At 40.0% G+C, this 20,236-nt stretch overlaps 1 protein-coding gene across 1 annotated transcript; it reads left to right on the plus strand.

Moving 5' to 3' along the window:
* Positions 1–258: 258 nt before the first annotated feature.
* On the plus strand, positions 259–20,165 carry RAB11A (RAB11A, member RAS oncogene family). Its single transcript, NM_001133957.1, is given in 5 exon segments — positions 259–427; positions 8,086–8,281; positions 8,513–8,706; positions 10,413–10,493; positions 18,417–20,165. Coding segments are annotated over 5 exon segments (651 nt in total). The 5' UTR covers positions 259–387; the 3' UTR covers positions 18,557–20,165.
* The last annotated feature ends 71 nt before the right edge of the window (positions 20,166–20,236 follow it).

Here is a 20,236-nt window from a genome sequence, read left to right on the forward strand (position 1 = left end):
ACCACTCACAGGCGGTCCCGCCCGGTTCCAGCGAGCCGCTTCCGGGCACGGTAGCTCGAGAAATGAGCAAGCGGCCACTAAGACCATGATAGCTAGGCGTTCCAGGACTCAGTTTCCCCTCTGAGCCTCCTTTAGCGACTAAAGTTTGAAGCCCCACGCATCTCGACTCTCGCGCACACCTCCCTTGTTGGGCTCAGGGGCGGGGCACCGCCCCCGGCAGTACTTCCCCTTAAAGGCTGGGGCCTGCCGGAAGTGGCGCAGCGGCAGGGAGGGGCTCTTCACCCAGTCCGGCAGTTGAAGCTCGGCGCTCGGGTTACCCCTGCAGCGACGCCCCCTGGTCCCACAGATACCACTGCTGCTCCCGCCCTTTCGCTCCTCGGCCGCGCAATGGGCACCCGCGACGACGAGTACGACTACCTCTTTAAAGGTGAGGCCATGGGCTCTCGCAGTGTACACAGTCCGCGTTCCGGGACCCGGGACACTCCCGGTGGACCCTCGTGCCGGCCACCCCTGCACTGATATAGGCCTCCCTCAGCCCTTCCTTTTTGTGCGGTTCCGTCTCCTACCCAGCTCAGCCTCTTCTCCCCCGCTCAGACAGGGGTCCCCATCACATGCCGCTCTCTGAGCGACCTCTCCATAGGCCTTCGCTGGCCTCAGAGCCCCTCCCTGCGTGTCCTTCCCCTGGCGGACTGCCTTCTCCCACATCGTCGAATTCCTTTACCCGGGTTCTACGGCCCCGCCGCTCCTCCCACCATCTCTCTTTTCGGGTGTAGCGCCCCCCCCCTCCCCCGGCGTACACCCTTCCCAGCTCGCGTCCTCTCTCGAAGCCCCTCTGACGGGTTCTTCGCTTCCCTCTTGGCCTTGCCTTCGGTGCAGACTCCCACTACAGGTCTTTTTCTTATCTGCCCCCTTTCCCTCCTCGAGCGAGCGTCTCTTCTGTATCTCCCCTCCCCTTGGACGGCCGCCCCTCTAAGCTTCTCCCATCCCGGGTCCAGGACCCCGTAAAATCTGAGCGGGCCAAGAGCCCCCACCCTCACCCTCCGCCCCGCTGTTCTCGCGGTCCTTAACCTTCTCTGACCGCTCCCTCCCCCACTCCCCATTTGGCAACTCTCTCTACCTTCCCTCCCCAAATCGTGTTTAGAGCTCCCTTGTCTCCGTTGCGACCCGGGTGGTGGGAGGGAGGGTAAGAGGGATCGCCCATCACCCACTCGCGCACTTGTCGCAGTGACCCGGCAGGCTGACATTACTTCCCACCTAGCCTTTTATTTTCTTGCCCTCCCTACTCAGTGGCACCCATCCCGGCATAACTCTTTACTCGGTTCGCGAGATGAGGTTGCGGATGGGTGGTGGCTGTTATCCTTGCCAGACCTGAAGGCCCGGTTCCTGAGCAGGAAAGGTTGTGCGCTGCACAAATACTAGCTTGCTTTATCTCTATGGACTGGTTGCTTCCTGCTGCATCGCTGGGAGGATCCAACAGGAAGGGAAGAGCCCTAGTTAGCCACATACCTTTCCCAAAAGGTTGGGGGTGGGAGGAAGTTGTGTGCTCTTTTGGTTACATTAAATATTTATTATAAGATACGGAAACATGTAGTGCCCTTGGACAGAACATATTGGAGGGTCAGGGTTGGTTAGAAAGAATTGCTTATTGGTTGAGTCCGGAAGGAATCCAGTTTTTTTTTTTTAATCAACGAAGATAAAGGGTACATTTTTCAATGAGAAGAGAGTACAGTAGATGCTTTTTTTGTTCAGTGAATGCACTCTCACTCTGATGCTCTTTCTCTGCTCCTGAATTGGGAAGGTAGTGTGCCGAACAAAGATCATTACCACTGAGGAAGAAGCCATTGCTATTAAAGCTTTACTGCGGAGGGTGGAGTTTCAAGAGTGTTAAGCATGGTGACTGTTTCTGTCTTTGCCATTGGGTGCTAAGAATGATTGACTAAACCAAGCAGGAAAGATTTCTTTGCTTTCCCAATACTTTGCAAATCTTGTTATACTAACTAGCTTGCTGTTATACTCTTATCATCTCTTACTCCTCTGACTCAGAATATTCTACTGTATAGGGTGAATACTTTTGGTATCCACCCTCCCCCTCCATACTGGAAAGTATTTTCAGGGTACTTAGTTCATTTTACAAATACAGAACTGAGGCCTGGATTACAAAAAGTATATGACAGCATACCTTTTGCCGAAGGTATCTGAGATGATGTGAAATTATTTGAATCTCTTGAGACTTTGGGGTTAAAGGTTAGGTTTGTGTTTTAAAATATGATATAATGGTAGTGTGCCTTTATAAAGGTTGTCATTGAAGTAATTAATTCAGAACAAGATAGACCGTCAGGATATTTCTCCTGTTTGGTTTGAACTTGAATGTTGGTTATACAAGGTCCTTTTATTTTTTAACAAAGAATATTAAATATTCTGAATTGGCCTAAAGTATTGTAACTTTTTGATTAGACCATCTTTCTAGCAACAATTGAGAGCACCGAGCTTTGGAATCACGTAGACCTCGGTTTAAATCCTGACTCAGGTCTTATATTTACTTTATGACCTTGGAAAAGTTAACTTTTCTGAGTCTCAGTTCTCTCATTTATAAAAAGGAAAATACCTGCCTCTTAAGATTGTGAGAATTAAATGAGACTGTAAAATTTTAACCATGAGGACTCAATAAATGGTAATAATGTGAAAGAAGTTACTGTGGTTTTGTCAGGTTTGTTTTTTTGTTTTTTTTTTTTTTTTTCTGATACAGGGTCTTGCTCTGTCCCCCAGGCTGGAGTGCAGTGGCACAATCAAGGCTCACTGCAGTCTCGGCCTCCTCAGGCTCAGGTGACCCTCCCACCTCAGCCTCCCTAGCTACTCTTTAACTCCTAGGAGTAGCTGAGACTACAGGAGCGCGTCACCACGCCCAGCTAATTTTTTGTTTTTTTTTGTAAAGACAGGGTTTTGCCATGTTGCCCAGGCTGGTCTCGCACTCCTGGACTTAAGCAATCCACTTTCCTCAGCCTCCCCAAGTGCTGGGATTATAGGTGTGAGCCACTGTGCCTGGCCTTTGTCAGTTTTTTGAGCCTTAAATGTAGGTTCAACTACAAGAGGATTTAAATATCATTAAAGAAACATAAAACTAGGAACTTCTAATGCATTTTATGTTTCCATGGGTTATGGTTTCATTTTGTTGTGCATTTTGCTGTTTAAGACAGGGTGTTAAAAATTCTGCTAAGGAGGATTTCTACTTTTTTTTTTTTTTTTGAGATGGAATTTCGCTCTTGTTGCCCAGGCTGGAGTGCAATGACGCGATCTCGGCTCATTGCAACCTCTGCCTCCTGGGTTCAAGCGATTCTCCTGCCTCAGTCTCCCAAGTAGCTAGGATTACAGGCATGCACCACCACACCCGGCTAATTTTGTATTTTTAGTAGAGACAGGGTTTCTCCATGTTGGTCAAGGCTGGGCTCGAACTCCTGACCTCAGGTGATCCGCCCGCTTCAGCCTCCCAAAGTGCTGGGATTACCGGTGTGAGCCACCGTGCCTGGCCAGATTTCTACTTTTTTAAAGCTCTTACAGGATATGAGTCACTTTTTTCTTTTTTTTTTTAACTTCAATGCTGATTATTTAGCCAATTTCTTATTTATACAAGTATCCTACTTTAAAGTGAAGCAAGAATGATTTTATTTCAAAATGGCTTTATTGTACAGAGATTTATTCACTGAGATGGACTGCAGCTGTTTCTACTTAGAAGGTTTACCTAGCAAATACAGTAGTTGAGGGAATTGGAGTTAGTTTGTAACTAACCAGTTCAAAATAAATGGATATTTTGATTAATAGGGGATGAAGTGGTCTAAATAGGAATGTAATGTGGGGCGAGCAGGACAATTATTCTAAATTATGTGTTTGTTCTTGAACAGTAACCTTTATTTAAGCCCAATAGTGAGACTTTTTGGTGGAAGGGAATCAGTTTTATTTAAACTTGACTTTTTATTTTTAAAACTTTAATTCCGTAAGTATTTACAAACAATGTGGTTAAGGCCCTGTGGTACATAAGTAAGCGTCAATCATGATTTCTATTTACAAATATTGTGCGGTAGACACCAATCCAAAGTTAGATTTTCTGAAAATATCTGGATACATAGTCTATTGCTTAAGACATTTTCTTTTCAATCACATTGGAGGTCAGTAGTAATTAACCATCAGCTGATTGTCAGTAGAAATTATCATAGGAACTTTGCTGTCTTGCATCTTGGTAGTAGTCTTTCTTTCACAAGTTTTGGTTGAGCAACTCAGATTCTGCTGAATCTGGAAAAACTTGTCTAGACTAGAGCTTTATTGTATGCATTATATATATATCTATATATATATTTTTTGAGGCAGGGTCTCCCTCTGTTGCCCAGGCTGGAGTGCCATGGCACAGTCATAGCCCACTGCAGCCTCAAATTCCTGTGCTCAAGAAATCCTCCTGCCTCAGCCTCCCAAGTAGCTGTAACTACAAGTGTGCTCCACCATGCCTGGCTATTTTTTTTTTAAGACTATCCCACTTACAGAAATAAAAATTTCTTTTTTGTAGAGATAGGGTCTCCCTACATTGCCCAGGCTGGTCTCAAACTCCTGGGCTCAAGGGATCTTCCCACCTTGGCCTCTCAGAGTGCTGAGATTACAGGCATGAGCCACTGTGTCCTGCCTTGAACGCATTGTATATTAAAAACTTTTGAGGAGGTTCGACTATGAATATAGTTGAAAGAATAGAAATGTCTCCAAATTTATGAAAACCAGAATGAAAATTACTAGTTATTCTCTCAGGTGGTAACTTTTAGGGTTGAGGTACTGTCTTTGATGAATTATATTTTAGTCCAGTAAATTAGTTTGCAAGAGAAAATATAAAACTAAATGTGGTTGAAGAGGCAGAAATTTTAGTTAAACAATGGATAATTAATATGTATATTCTGCTTTTATGCATTTAGCAGCTTGATATTTAGTATTAGGTATTTGCGATGATACTCAAATACAGCAGATGTCTAGTTGATAACTTTTTTTTTTTTTTTTTTTTGAGATGGAGTTTCACTCTTGTTGCCCAGGCTGGAGTGCAATGGCGCGATTTCAGCTTACTGCAACCTCCACCTCCCGCTTCAAGTGATTCTCCTGCTTCAGCCTCCTGAGTAGCTGGGACTATGGGCGTGCGCCACCACACCTGGCTAATTTTGTGTTTTTAGTAGAGACGAGGTTTCTCCATGTTGGTCAGGCTGGTCTCAAACTGCCGACCTCAGGTGATCCACCCTCCTTGGCCTTCCAAAGTACTGGGATTACAGGTGTGAGCCACCGCGCCCGGCCTAGTTGAGATAACTTTTTAAAACATTCATGAATTTTGAGTTATTTTCAGATTAGAGTGCTTTTTTTATAGTGTTAACATTAATTGGTTACATTAAGAAAAAAGTTCCCTTACTATCTTTATGATGGTATAAGGAGTTGAGATTGGTGAGATAATGAACATAATCATTAGTTAAAAGTGGAGGTCAAAAGGGAGGAAACCAAAACTTGAAAGTGCTGGAATTGGCTAGGCATGGTGGCTCATGCCTGTAATCCCAGTACTTTGGGAGGCCAAAGCGAGTGGATCTTTTGAGCCCCAGAGTTTGAGACCCAGCCTGGGCAACATGGCAAAACCCCATCTCTACAGAAAATACAAAAAATTAGCTGAGCGTGTTGGCATGTGCCTGTAGTTCCAGCTACTAGGGAGGCTGAGGTGGGAGGATCCTCTGAGCCTGGGAGATCTAGGCTGCAGTGGGCCCTGCTTGTGCCGCGGCACTCCAGCCTGGGCCACAGTGAGACTGTGTCTCAAAAAAAGAAAGAAAGAAAGTGCTGGAAGTTTTTTTTTTTTGAGACAAGTTCTGGCTCTATTGCCCCGGCTAGAGTACAGTGGCGCACAATCCAGGCTTACCGCAACCTCTGCCTCCCAGGCTCAAGCCATTCTCCCACCTCAGCCTCCTGAGTAGTTGGGACTACAGGCATGCACCACCGTGCCTGTCTAATTTTTTTGTTTGTATTTATTCATGTATTTTCTGTATTAAAATTTTTTTGTGTGTAAGTGATTCAAAGGCCATTTCCTTAGCAAACATCCAGCCTTTTGTCCTAAGAGGCAACAGTGAATGTATCCTATTACTAATAGACTATTAACTGAAACTGAGATTTGACTTCATATCCAGAATGGTGGACCTTGGAAACTAATATATCAACTATCCATCCTATAAAATTGAAAGTGCATTGCTTTTGTACATCACTTTAATAACTTTGACATTTTTTGCTGATATCAAATAAAAGCATGTATGTGTTTGCCACAGCACCTTTGACACCCTCTAGTTGACTCTCTAGTTAGAAATAACCATTCTTTGTGCTGCATTGGATTCACTGCCTCCTGAATGATTTCTTGCTGAATCAGCTGACTGAGGAAGCCAGAAAGATATGCATTTGATAATGTACTCTGTCCAAGACTGTCCAGAGGCCAGCTTATATCCGCTCCTGTGGCAAGGAGGGGATGTATAATGGACTGTCTTTGCCCTCTGACCAGAATGCAGTGAGCTCTCAGTTTTTACTGTTCTTTCCACTCGTACCACCAAATCCCAGTCTCTTTAGTAAGGAAGGGTCTTATTCCTTGGCCTTATTTTTGTATGTTTGATTTTCTAGTCCTGGTGTCTAAATCAATTAGCTAGTTTAGATAAGAAGAAGTCTTAGTAGTCAAAAGTAGGAACGAATGTAATGTTTCCTGAAATGCTGATACCAATTTTTACAAAGGAAAAAATGTCTAGCTCAGATTCTATAAACGTGTGAACTCATTTTGAACTTTAAATTCAGATAGAAAATGTCTTAAAACAACTTAACTGCCTGTTTCTCCATTGTTTTTGAAATTCTTAAGTGTAATACCACCTTGAGTGAAAAAGAATCTCCATGTATCTAGTTAGTAAATAAACTGCTGCCTATAGAAATCACAGGAAGCAAATTCATCTAATTAAGACCTATTTTCAAAAAAATCATGGAGTCATAAGTGAAAGTATATACCCTCCTTGCTTTGTTGTATTTTATTTTATTTATTTTTTTAAGACAGAGTCTCAGCGTGTCGCCCAGGCTGGAGTGCAGTGGCACAATCTCGGCCCACTGCAACCTCTGCTTCCTGGGTTCAAGCTATTCTCGTGCCTCAGGCCCACAAGTAGTTGGGATTACAGGCGCCCACCACCACGCCTGGCTAATTTTTGTATTTTTATAGAGATGGGGTTTTCACCATGTTGGCCAGGCTGGTCTCGAACTCTTGGCCTCAAGCAGTCCGCCCACCTTGGCCTCCCAAAATGCTGGGATTACAGGCGTGAGCCACCACACCTGTCACTTGCTTTGGTTTTGACTCACAGTGTGTCAGAATTAGTTTTCTAGTACCCCCTGTTTATCTTTAGTGGCTTGGGTGTTTTTGGCAGAGGGGTCTCTAACTTTGAACCCATCTGATAAATGCAACTATTAAAGGTCATTTTAGTTTCTGTGATCTGTATGGTGACGTTTATAAACCCTATGCCTCATATGTTAAATGTTTTTCATTTTGCCTAGGTCTGAGTCCTGAGGTCACACCCAGTCTTCGATGAAACGAAGTATATTCATTTTGTCCTTCCCCACCCACTAACAGCCTTTGTTGTTTTCATTTCTGATACATTACATTTTAATATCATAAATTGTTCATTTAGTTTAGGATTTATCTTTGAAGTTGTTATCTTCTAAAGTAGTAAGATTGGCATAGCATTGATGGTAATTAATGCCTGTCATCAACGCCAAGTGCATCCGTGATTAAAACTGCATGTTTAAGACAGGGTACCGTATCTGTGCTAAGCAGATGATATGTGGAAGTCATGCAGGTAGAAACAGGTTGAAAAGAATAAATCGGTTTTATTCGTTGGTAACTGGTCAAGAACATGCTGTTCAACCCCCTACCCCCATTCCTTTTTAAAAATCATATACCTTATTTTTCTTGCTTTATTTACTCTGAAGCCAAACTTCATTCTGTTGAAAGCATAGTGGTATTCTGAATGTGTTTGCCTCATTCATCTGACATTAAATTCTTTGTTTTTCCAGTTGTCCTTATTGGAGATTCTGGTGTTGGAAAGAGTAATCTCCTGTCTCGATTTACTCGAAATGAGTTTAATCTGGAAAGCAAGAGCACCATTGGAGTAGAGTTTGCAACAAGAAGCATCCAGGTTGATGGAAAAACAATAAAGGCACAGATATGGGACACAGCAGGGCAAGAGCGATACCGAGCTATAACATCAGCGTAAGTCTCATGGTTTTTAAATTCTGTGAAATGGGTTGCCATCCAGTGAATTAGCTGACTTTTGGTATTGGAAAAAGAACTGTTGTTTTTATCTTTTCAGAATTCTAGTATTAGGAATCCTTAGAAATTTATTTATAAGTATGTTTTTAAAACTCATAATCCATATTTTGAGTTCTTCCTGGTTGCTTCCATCTTGTGGTTTTCTGATACTAAATATGTTTCTGTTTTCAGATATTATCGTGGAGCTGTAGGTGCCTTATTGGTTTATGACATTGCTAAACATCTCACATATGAAAATGTAGAGCGATGGCTGAAAGAACTGAGAGATCATGCTGATAGTAACATTGTTATCATGCTTGTGGGCAATAAGAGTGATCTACGTCATCTCAGGGCAGTTCCTACAGATGAAGCAAGAGCTTTTGCAGGTTAGTGATAGGAATTCCGTGATATTTCTTACCATTGTGCCTTGTGGTTTTGATACCTTTCCAATAAGAGTAATAGGTTATAATAGTTTCAGAAAGGTAAACATGAATGCTTAGCAAGAATTGTTTTGAAAGTTTCTGATGACTGTGTAGCTTTTTGCTTTGAGTCATTAAAACACGAATATTTTGCCGCCAAAAAATGAATATAAACATTGTGTATTCTGTCTCTTTTTCTATTATGTTTCTGTGTTTACAAAGGCTGCTGTACGTGAGCTCTATGTGAGTGAAAGGCAGAGGCTCAGGGAGTGTCAGGGACCAACAGGGATGCAGTTGCTTAGGAGCTATAACTTTTTGGCTTCATAAAGAATTCACATGTCTCTTGCCCCTGTTCTGGTAGGGACAGCATGCCAGAAGACAACATTGTGCATTGTGGCTAGTGAAAGTCTTGTGGCCGGGCGTGGTGGCTCACGCCTGTAATCCCAGCACTTTGGGAGGCTGAGGTGGGTGGATCATGAGGTCAGGAGATCGAGGCCATCTTGGCTAACACGGTGAAACCCCGTCTCTACTAAAAATATAAAAAAGCCGGGCGCGGTGGTGGATGCCTGTAGTCCCAGCTACTCGGGAGGCTGAGGCAGGAGAATGGCGTGAACCCGGGAGCGGAGCTTGCAGTGAGCCGAGATAGCGCCACTGCAGTCCAGCCTGGGCGAAAGAGCGAGACTCTGTCTCAAAACAACAAAACAAATAAAAAAGAAAGTCTTGCCTTTGCACTAATGCTTATGCTATGAATAACTTTCTGTAACAGTTTTTTAAATTTCCCATGCAAGAATAGCTTTATTGTAAATAATATGGCTACAACATACTGAATACTATAGCCAATATAGTTGATGGAGAGGATAGCAAGAGTTGGAAATAACTGGGAACTTGATACATTTTTACCACATTTTAAGTGGTGTCATTCATTACTAGTGAGTAGTATTTAGATGTAACAAGTATTTATTATAAGGAAGGAGCCAACTGACAATTTCTCACTTCTTTTTTTTTTTTTTTTGGGAGCCAGGATCTCACTCTGTCACCCAGTCTGGAATGGAGTGGCACAGTCAAGGCTCACTGCAGCCTCGACCTCCTGGGCTCAAGTGATCTTCCACCTCAGCCTCCTAAGTAGCTGGGACTGCTGGTGTGTTCCACCATGCTCAGCTAATTTTTTGTATTTTTTATAGAGAGAAAGGCAAAACCTCTCTCTGGGGTTTTGCCATGTTGCCCAGGCTGGTCTTGAACTCCTGGGCTCAAGCAGTCCGCCTGCCTTGGCCTGCCAAAGTCCTGGGATTACAGGAGTGAGCCACCATGCCCAGCTCTCTCGCTATTATTTTTAATCTATTAAAGTGTAAATATTAAAGTGTAAGTAGGGTCGGGCATGGTGGCTCATGCCTGTAATCTCAGCATTTTGGGAGACTGAGGCAGGAGAAATGCTTGAGGCCAGGAGTTCAAGACCAGGCTGGGCAACATAGTGAGACCTGCATCTCTACTTGAATAAAGAAGTAAATAAATAAGTAAATAAATAAAGTGTAAATAGAATGGTGCCCTTACTGTTCCAGAAGTTGAGGAGGTCTTAAGTTTTAAAAAGTTCTGTTATTTTTCCTTTTGAGGGCTTGAGTATATCCTATTCTTTGTTTTAAAACTTGACAAGACTGAACTTTTGTGTCTCCCCTCAGAAAAGAATGGTTTGTCATTCATTGAGACTTCGGCTCTAGACTCTACAAATGTAGAAGCTGCTTTTCAGACAATTTTAACAGGTAAGACTTGTATTTTCAGATTACATCAGTAGGACTAGAAGTTTTAGGAAGGTAATTTAAACAAACTAATCAGTAACTAAACTATATATCAGCCGAGAGTAACTATCATTTGAGAGCTACTCTAGCAAAAGCTGTTTAGAGTGCAAAATTAACTACAACCCTTGCTCACTGAGCTTCAGTTGTCCTAATTCATCTGATTTATAGTGGGAAAAATACTTTGAAAATAATTCATTCACTTCCATTATTACTTCAGTCCAGGTATTCCATTCTTCATGGTCACAAAGTAATGTTTAAATGTACTTTTATAAGGTAAATATTGAGATCCCAGCTATAGAAAGATATAAATGCCCTTTTTTAAATTTAGTAAAGGAAAAGCTAGGGAAAAAACATTTTTAAAAATTACAGCGACAAAATAAAATTCTCCTATGATACAGAAGAAAGGTATCACTTGCGTATTCTATATTGTATCATGGGAGATAATTGGTAGATAAAATCAGCCAATGATTGCATATAGAAAAGTTTTAAAAAGTAGTGGGAAAGAGATGGAGTTCATGCTGTTTTGGAATGTGAATGACCAGGTCAGCCTCTGAGATAAGAAGTGTTCACTCATATTTATCCTGAAACTATTAGAATAACCAGATTTATTAGTAAGATTAGTCTTAATCTTCTAATGAGTACTTTGATGGGTTGTTTTTAAATACTTTTAAATTGTATGTTACTTTTAAGAACTCATGATTTAAAATGTGGTCTTAATATATAGTATAGTTTTACGTGGCATTGTTCTAAAAAGTCTATACAGAGATATGATTGAGTTTCCAATTATAATGTAACAAGTTTTGATTTATGGTTTGTATGCAGCCCCTGTATTAGAGATGAACAGATTTTAACTTTAACATGTTATCTTCTTTTACTGTAAAAATGTAAGCGTAAAGTCAAGGAGTTAAGATTTGGAAGCCTGACTTGGATTCTAGTCCTGGCTCCTCCACTTACTATTAGTTCTACAGTCTTAGGCAAGTTACCTAACCCTTTTAGGCCTTAATTTCTCCATCTATAAAATTCATATATATTTTGAGGAGTTTTGTTATTTCCTTTTTGAGAGAAGGCTTATATTTATAAAATCTTGTGATAGGATTTGACTTGACTTTTGTGACCTAAAGGTTTTTTGTCTCAGTAACGGTTAGCAAAGAATGGTCTGTCACTGCCCTAGACTTCAAAAATGAGTACCTGTAAAGTACCCATTTTGAATACTGTAAATTACTTATCTGTCCCTGGTGTATAGAGAACAGTTGGCAAATTAGTAGCTGAACAGCAATTAAGGCATGAGAAAATTGGTGATTTATGTACCTATTTTATTATAATTGTTTTCTGTTATCAGAAGAATAGTGCTAGGGTTGGATAAGCAGTCTTTGGAACACAGTAGCTTTCCTTTAGAATGTTCTCTGTCAAAGTTTCACTGCAGATTGTTTTAAGCAAGCAAGATTTGATTAAATATGCAGTATGTCTGCAAGTCCTTGTTTTCTTTATAGCCATTTGTGTGCGTTTTATTAAGTCAACATGTAGAGTACTAGATTGAGACCCAGGAGTTCTAGGGCATTACATTTTTATCACTTTGCCTCTACTCCCCGTTTAACTAAAGTCACTGAACCTCCCTGCTCCTCAGAGTCATAGTCTTAAAACATGTGAATTAAATTACCTTAAAGATGTGTGAGCATTTTAAGGCCTCAGAAAATCTCATCCGAAAAACTTTTTAGACAGTCCTCATTGTTGGAATATTTTTTATGTTCCATCAAATCTCCTCTGCTATAATTCTGGCCCATTTATTCTGATATTAAGTGAAGATGAGCCCAAGTCTTCCATATGCAGTTAACTATTTTATGCACCATTTTGTAACATTGAACTTCTGATCCACTCAAACGTGAATTAGTCGGTACTTAAAATTGAGCGCTTTTGTCTTTAAAGATGAGAGCTGGGCATGTTGATGCACGCCTGTAATCCCAGCATTTTGGGAGGCTGAGGCAGGCGGATCGCTTGAGCTCAAACATCCTAACACCCGTAGAACAACACAGATGTCTGCTGCCACATGCAGTGATCTCAAAAGTTCAAGACCAGCCTGGGCAACATGGTAAAACCCTGTCTCTTAAAAAAAAAAAAAAAAAAAAAAACCACAAAAAAATTAGCCAGGCATGGTAGTGTGTGCGCCTGTAGTCCCAGCTGAGGTGGGAGGATTGCTTGAGCTTGGGAGGTTTAGGCTGCAGTGAGCTGAGATCATGCCGCTGCACTCCAGCCTTGGGGGCAGAGTGAGATCCTGTCTCAAAAAGAAAAAAAAGATGAACATATGGTTACTTTTCTTAAAATTCACTCTAGATTGAACTTTTGTTACAGCTTAATTGTTGCTTGAAAGCAAAGAAGACTTTAGTTTCACTTGCTACCACTTTTCCTTTCTATATTCACTATTTCCTCAGCTTCCTGCATAAATCTCACTGTTGGTCTGTAGGATCAGAGATCACTGCATGTGGCAGCAGACATCTGTGTTGTTCTGCAGGTGTTAGGATGTTTGTTCTAAACTTTCTTCCTCCTGTATGCCAGTGGAAATGTGAATGCATAGAGAAAACAGTAAAGAGAACAGACACTTTATTGCACTTGATTCTACCTTAAATGTTAACAGTCTTAAAGGAGTATTTACGTTGTGTTTTGATATTGCTGAAAGAAAAAATAGCTTTAAAATTTTTAAAAATTGAGACGGAGCCCACTCTGGTCTTGAATTCCTGAACTCAAGCCATCTGCTTGCCTTGGCCTCCCAAAGTGCTGGGATTATAGGCATGAGCCACCATGCCCGGCCAAAAATTTTAAGTTGTAAAATTACATATCAGAAGATTTACATTGTTACTTCAGAGTTAATTGTGTTGTTGGTTTCAGAATAGACCTATGGCATTCTTGCCACCCATGAATTTGAAAGTGACTCCATGAGATGATTTTGCTGATGGTATTTTTTTAGAGTATGAGAGTGAGACTGGTAGATTGCTCCGCCTCTGAATTTCAGTGCAGCTTTGTCTTTTCTCAGTTCACTAAAGGATGTTTTTAATGCATACCTTTTGCTTTTTTCTTTTAACTTTGCATTTTGACAATTTCAAATTTAAAGAGGTTGAAATAATAGTAAAAAGAATTTGCAAATATCCTTCACCCATATTCCTCAGATGTTAATATTTTACCACGTCTGCTTTGTCCTTTTCTTTCTCTTCCCTCTCAATATATACATATTTTTTTTGGCACCGTGTGAGATTAAGTGGCAGACGTGATGACCCTCATCCTTGAGTACTTTTCAGTGTATATTTTGTAAAAACAAGGATATTCTCTTTTATAGCCACAGTATAATTATCAAAATAGTTAGATAATAGTGCCACATCAATGTTTAATTACAGACCTTATTCAGATTTTGCCAGTTGTTCCAATAATACCCTTATTAGCCAAGGAAAGTCCAAGATCAGGTCATGCGTTTCATTCAGCAGTCATATCTCTTTAGTCTCCTCTAATCTCGAACAGTTCCTCAATCTTTTGTTTATTGACCTTGACATTTTTGAAGGGTACAGTCCAGTTATTTTGTTGTGTACCTCATTTTGGGCTTTTCTGATTTTTTTCCTCATGATTAAACTCAGGTTATACACTTTTGGCAGGAACACCACAAGTGTTCTTAGTGCATCATATCAGCAGGTTTGTGATAATTGGATGTCTTATTAATTACTAGTGATGTTAACTTTGACCACTTGGTTAAGGTGATGTCTGCTAGGTTTCTCCATGTAATTAATATGTCCAGGATATCTTTTTAGTATGAAGACTAAATTCTTTTTTTTTTCCCCTGAGTCTTGCTCTGTCAGGCAAGACTCTGCCTCCTAGGTTCAAGCAATTCTCATGTCTCAGCCTTCCGGGTAGCTGGGATCATAGGCCTGAGCCACCATGCCCTCTAATTTTGTATTTTAAGTAGAGACGGGTTTTACCATGTTGGCTAGGCTGGTCTCTAACTCCTGGCCTCACGTGATCCGCCTGGCCTCCTAAAGTGCTGAGATTACAGGTGTGAGCCACCGCCCCTGGCCTTATTCTACTTTTGGTATGTCAGAAAATTTCCATAAAAAAAAGTTAAAGAGAGATGTATTAACTGAATTACTACATTTTCCAAAATTAAGAACTAATTTCTCAGAAGTTGAAAAACAGTAAGCTGTAGTCCACTGAATATGTAAACTAACAAAAACAGACAGCAAGTGTATCGTTTCTTAGATTCTTTTGTGGGGGAAGGGGAGTGGCTAAAATTTATGTCTGAGAAGGTTGACAGTGGTTCATATGTGAAGAGGCATTAAGGAAAGACAACTAGGATTCAATAAAGACAGGCTACTAAAATTAAAATTAAAAAAAAAAGGATATGGAATCTTTATTTAGATTTTGTTTCAATGAAAAAAGGTGGGATGGGAGGGTGCCAAGGGTAAAGAAAAGGATTTACCCTTCAGTCATTCAATCAGATGAGTGGCTAAGGAATAAAGATAATTAACTTCATCTTTAAGCTTTCCCTCTAGTCTCAAACTGGGAGGCTCTTCTTTTTCAAGTGTAAATTATGTGTGTAAATTAAGATGAAATATGTAACCCACTGTAAGTTTTAACTTCTTTATAAATTGTTTTGAAGATTAAATTAGGGGAACCAAAACAAAAAAAAGTTCTTACATAAAAAACAAATATATGTAAAACTGGAAGAGAGGGAAAGGCAGACTTCTCAAAGAACATAGAGAAGTAAATAATTAAAGAGATCTCATTACAAAGCAAGAAATTTGAGCAGTGTTGGTGTGTACAAGTACAGCATACTGTTTTTTAGAAATGGATTACTGCTGCACTTATTCCAGTTACCAAAAAGGGTGTCTGCTAATAAAAATGCCACCAAAGCAATAAAGAGTGATTGGCTTTAAGAGGTTCCACAAGTAATTTACATACTTAAGTCTCTTGTGGCTGGGTGTGTCATTAAAAAAAAACCAAACCAAAAACCTGATAAGAAAGTAGGAAGCAGGTAACTTCTAGCTATCTGATTAGAGAAGGTTATTTCATTGGGAGTTTTGTGGGGGGGCGGGGGTAGGAACTTGCTAAACTAGATCTGTTTCCTTCTTTCAAAGGCATGTTCTCCTTTAGAACCAAATGAATATACCAATTCCTGTGCAGTCCCCCCCACCGGTTTTTTTTTTTTTTTTTGGAGACAGGGTCTCACACTGTCCCCAGGCTGGAGTGCAGTGGTGCAATCTCAACCTCACTGCTCACTGAGTGAGACTCTGTCTCAAAAAAAAATAGGCATTCTCCTACATAATCACAATACCATATGTCGTATCCAAGAAATTTAACATTTATACAGTTTTTTTTTTTTTGAGACAGTGTGCTCTGTTGCCCAGGCTAGAGTGCAGTGGTGCTACCTCACTGCAACCTCCCCTCCCGGGACAAGCGATTCTCCTGCCTCAGCCTCCCAAGTAGCTGAGACTACAGGCGGGTGCCACCCCACCTGGCTAATTTTTTTTTGTATTTTTAGTAGAGACGGGGTTTGCCAGGATGGTCTTGATCTCCTGACCTCGTGATCCGCCCGCCTTGGCCTCCCAAAGTGTTGGGATTACAGGCGTGAGCCACCTCGCTTGGCCCATTTATACAGTTTTTAATGTGCAATCCATATTCATATTTCTTCACTATACTAATAATGTCCTTTGTAGATTTGTTTTTTAATTAAAAAATTCAAGATCCATTTAAAGATCACATGTATAGGAGCCAAGGGAAGTGTCCCTATTGCCCTCTGAAGGTTTGCTGAAAGCTATCTGATACAGCTTTGGACCTTTCACGAGGTCCAAACAATAGGTAGAGGTTAGGAAGAAAAAGAATCCTGCTTTATCATTTTTATATCATTTAGATTTCTCTTGTAGGAGATCTAAATAGAAACCTCTGAAAGTTTGCTGGAAAATCAACTCACAAAAGGCAGATTAATTGGAGAAAAGGCATACGAAATTTATTAACATGTACACTGGTTTTCTCTGGGGAGAACTAGAGAGATGACCCACCTCCCAATGGCATTCAGAGGCTTATGCCATTCTGGCAAAACAGGTTATGGTAAGGAGGAGAAAAGGAATTCTGTTGAGGGGATTACTGGGGAGGATGAATGGATCAGTGGACAGAAATTAATTGGTACATTATCTCGTGAAAGAGTCTGTTTAAGTGTGGTTACATTCTTGGTCTTACAGGGAGGGGAAGAAAAAACAATTGTCCCTTTTTGTGGGTCTGGATCTCAGGCAGATGAAGGAACTTCAGCTTCATCCTGTGCCAGGGAGAGAGGATGACGGGGAGAAGGTCAGAGAGACCTTGAGGCTTCTTTAGTTCAGCATATCAAAGCGCCATTTTGGAGTATGGGTTTCTGAGCCTCAACAGATGGAATTGTTTTGTATCTGGGATGTTGAATAGAGTAGCCACAGGTTACTATTTGAGCACTTGAAATATGGCTAGTTAGATGAGGAATTGGATTTTAAATTTTATTTAATTAAAATAGATGGATACTCTGTTGGATAGCACAAATTTAGAACATTTATCCCCATCTCAGTCTGGATTTATCTCATTATTTCCTCGTGATTAAATTAGTTTTAAATATTTTTGGCAGGAATACGTGGTGTCCTTCATAGGAATACATTGTGTCTTTCCTAGTACATCATATTAGGAGGCTAATTGTGTTAATTTGACACATTTTTAGAATTATCTTGCTTTTTGAGAGTAGTGTTTTTGGAGGGACAACTGGGAGAGTAAACAAAAATAAGGTACATTCTCTGTTCTTAAGGACTTTATAATCTAGTCAGAGGGAACAAGTTTTAGGCAGTGCAGTATAAGACCAAACGTGTTACATACAGATACTTATTGTGGAGGAATTTAGTGACATTCATGCAGTTATTTATTTATCACAACACATATGTTGCGGTACAGCAGTAAGACAGACACAGTTTTGATCCTTACAGAGTTTAATACTTAGTAAAAGAGGCAGACACTAAATTATTTTTGGTAAGTATCATGAAATAAAAATAGAGTTTACATATAACATCTTAAGTTGCCTATTTTGTATCATTCTTTAATTACAATTTAAGTTTTGTTCAGGAGGTCACTGATAAACACATTATCTTTTTTTCCCTTCCAAGAATCGTTTGGGATTTTAGCATGTTTGTTAAGATGTACTCTGCCGAATGCGTCTGATAGTGCAAATTTATTTATTTATTTTTTGTGTGGTACAATGTCATTGTGTGTAGGCAATTTTTGTTTGTTTGTTTGTGTTTTGGGGTAAAGGTAGACTGAAAATACTCTTATGGTTTACTTCGAATCTAAGTCCATAAACTATGTAATGCTATTGGCTTACCTCTTTTTTTTTTTTTTTGAGGCCGAGTCTTGCTCTGTTGCCTGGGCTGGAGTGCAGTGGCGCGATCTCCGCTCACAACCTCTGCCTCCCGGGTTCAAGTGATTCTCCTGCCTCAGCCTCCTGAGTAGCTGGGATTACAGGCACCCACCATCATGCCTGGCTAATTTTTGTATTTTTGTGGAGACAGGGTTTCACCATGTTGGTCAGGCTGGTCTTAAACTCCTGACCTCAGGTGATCTGCCTGGCCTGGTTTACCTCTTTAAACAAAGATTTATTTGACTGGTGAACCTTTCCCTCTGACATGGAAAAACCTTTGTTTCTTTTCTTACCCCAAGGGCAATTGTTAAAATAGAGGGTTGAATCCAATCAGTGGCTGTTTGAAATTAAAACTTTAAATTTATGTATTCTCTGTTCAGTTTCCTTATGGTCTTTGATGCAAATATATCTCCTACCTCTATGTATCTTTTATCCTAACTATGATAGGTTTATTCACACTAAATATGGTGGTTTCTTTTTTCCTTCAGAGATTTACCGCATTGTTTCTCAGAAGCAAATGTCAGACAGACGCGAAAATGACATGTCTCCAAGCAACAATGTGGTTCCTATTCATGTTCCACCAACCACTGAAAACAAGCCAAAGGTGCAGTGCTGTCAGAACATCTAAGGCATTTCTCTTCTCCCCTAGAAGGCTGTGTATAGTCCATTTCCCAGGTCTGAGATTTAAATATATTTGTAATTCTTGTGTCACTTTTGTGTTTTATTACTTCATACTTATGAATTTTTCCATGTCCTAAGTCTTTTGATTTTAGCTTTATAAAATCATCCACTTGTCCCGAATGACTGCAGCTTTTTTTCATGCTATGGCTTCACTAGCCTTAGTTTAATAAACTGAATGTTTGGATTCCTCAATTATTGTTTACTTTTCATCATGGAAGCCTGTCACTGTATGTAGGACATAATAGAACTTGATCACTTGAAGCTCAGACCTATTGGTCTTGATCAAATCAAACTAAGAAGACCTTAGAAATAAGCTACCATTTTGCCACAGAGCAGCTTATAGGTAATACACTCTTCTCTCAGTGCAGTGTGTATTTCCACAAATCTAAGAATTGCCCTATAAACATAGGATTTTGAGAGCTTGAAAATTTTCCATTATTCTGGACATGAATTTCTAAAATGCCTTAATAGGTTTATGTAGTTGAGTAAATTTTGTTTTTTAATTTTTGTAAGCATCAAAGTTGATTAGAGAGGGGGGCACTTTTTCTGGAGAATTCTCTTAGTAAACACAAAAGATTGTTACGGTTTCATTAGTAGTATGGTTGTGGGGCCATAAGTTAAACAGTGCTGCCTGGTAGGCTGGGAACTGAAGAGACTTGTGGAATTCCATCTCAGGTGCCTCTGTTGCAATGATCAGGCAGCCCAAAAGATTTAAATGATCTAAAATAATTTCCAAGCAGTAGATTATGTGGCATTTTATTGCTCAGGCAATAGCTGGTTTAATGCTGGTAGTGTCAAATTTTGAAGTGTTAATTTTGTCTTAGAACCTTCCAGTAAGTGAAATACAACCTAGTTTTATCACCATATCCACCAGCAGGCATGGATAATTATTTTAACAATGCTAATATTTGAGTTTTGCAGTATATTATGGAATATAGTCCAGTTAAATCTTTGGTTTCAGTATGTCTGAAGAATACAGTGAGAGGTTAATTTCTGCTCAAGTGGTACCACTTAAAGGCATGTATTCTTTTAGTATGTAAAATGAAATAGTACCTTGAGTTTAAATAGAATGCATTTAGGCATTGTAGAGACCTGAAATAGTTTTCTTCCACTACATTGTTGAAATCAATGAAGCAATTAGTTTCTCATTCAGAAATGTGCACACTAATATTTAGTTTTGCTTTCTCGTGGATAATATTAAGCACTTACTCTGCAGTTTCCTGGAAGTTGTGTCAACTGCAGTGATACTATTCAGGATGGTGGGAAATACCCAAAAATATGTATGTGTGGGCTTGCTTAGATTACTATATTTCATAGTTAATCTTTTGTCTCTTGCGGTGCTCATGATGTGTGGGGCACACGGAAGGCATTGCTGTAGTCAGTCATTTTGGTTTTCTTCTATAGCCATTTTATTATTTTAGTGTATTGGTTATGAAGATAATATTATCTATTTGTAAATTGCTACTTTGTATTTTATGCATGCTCTGTAATTTGATTTTTTTTTTTAGTTATTGATTTGGATTATATTCACATTCTAATAAACAGTTATAGGGGGATTATTTCTTATGCTGTCAGATTACATTTTTCGTTTGAGTGCTTTGGGTGCAGCCGTGGAATCCTGATGTAA

Source organism: Pongo abelii, chromosome 16, assembly GCF_028885655.2.
Source record: "Pongo abelii isolate AG06213 chromosome 16, NHGRI_mPonAbe1-v2.0_pri, whole genome shotgun sequence".
In the NCBI taxonomy this organism is placed as follows: domain Eukaryota; kingdom Metazoa; phylum Chordata; class Mammalia; order Primates; family Hominidae; genus Pongo; species Pongo abelii.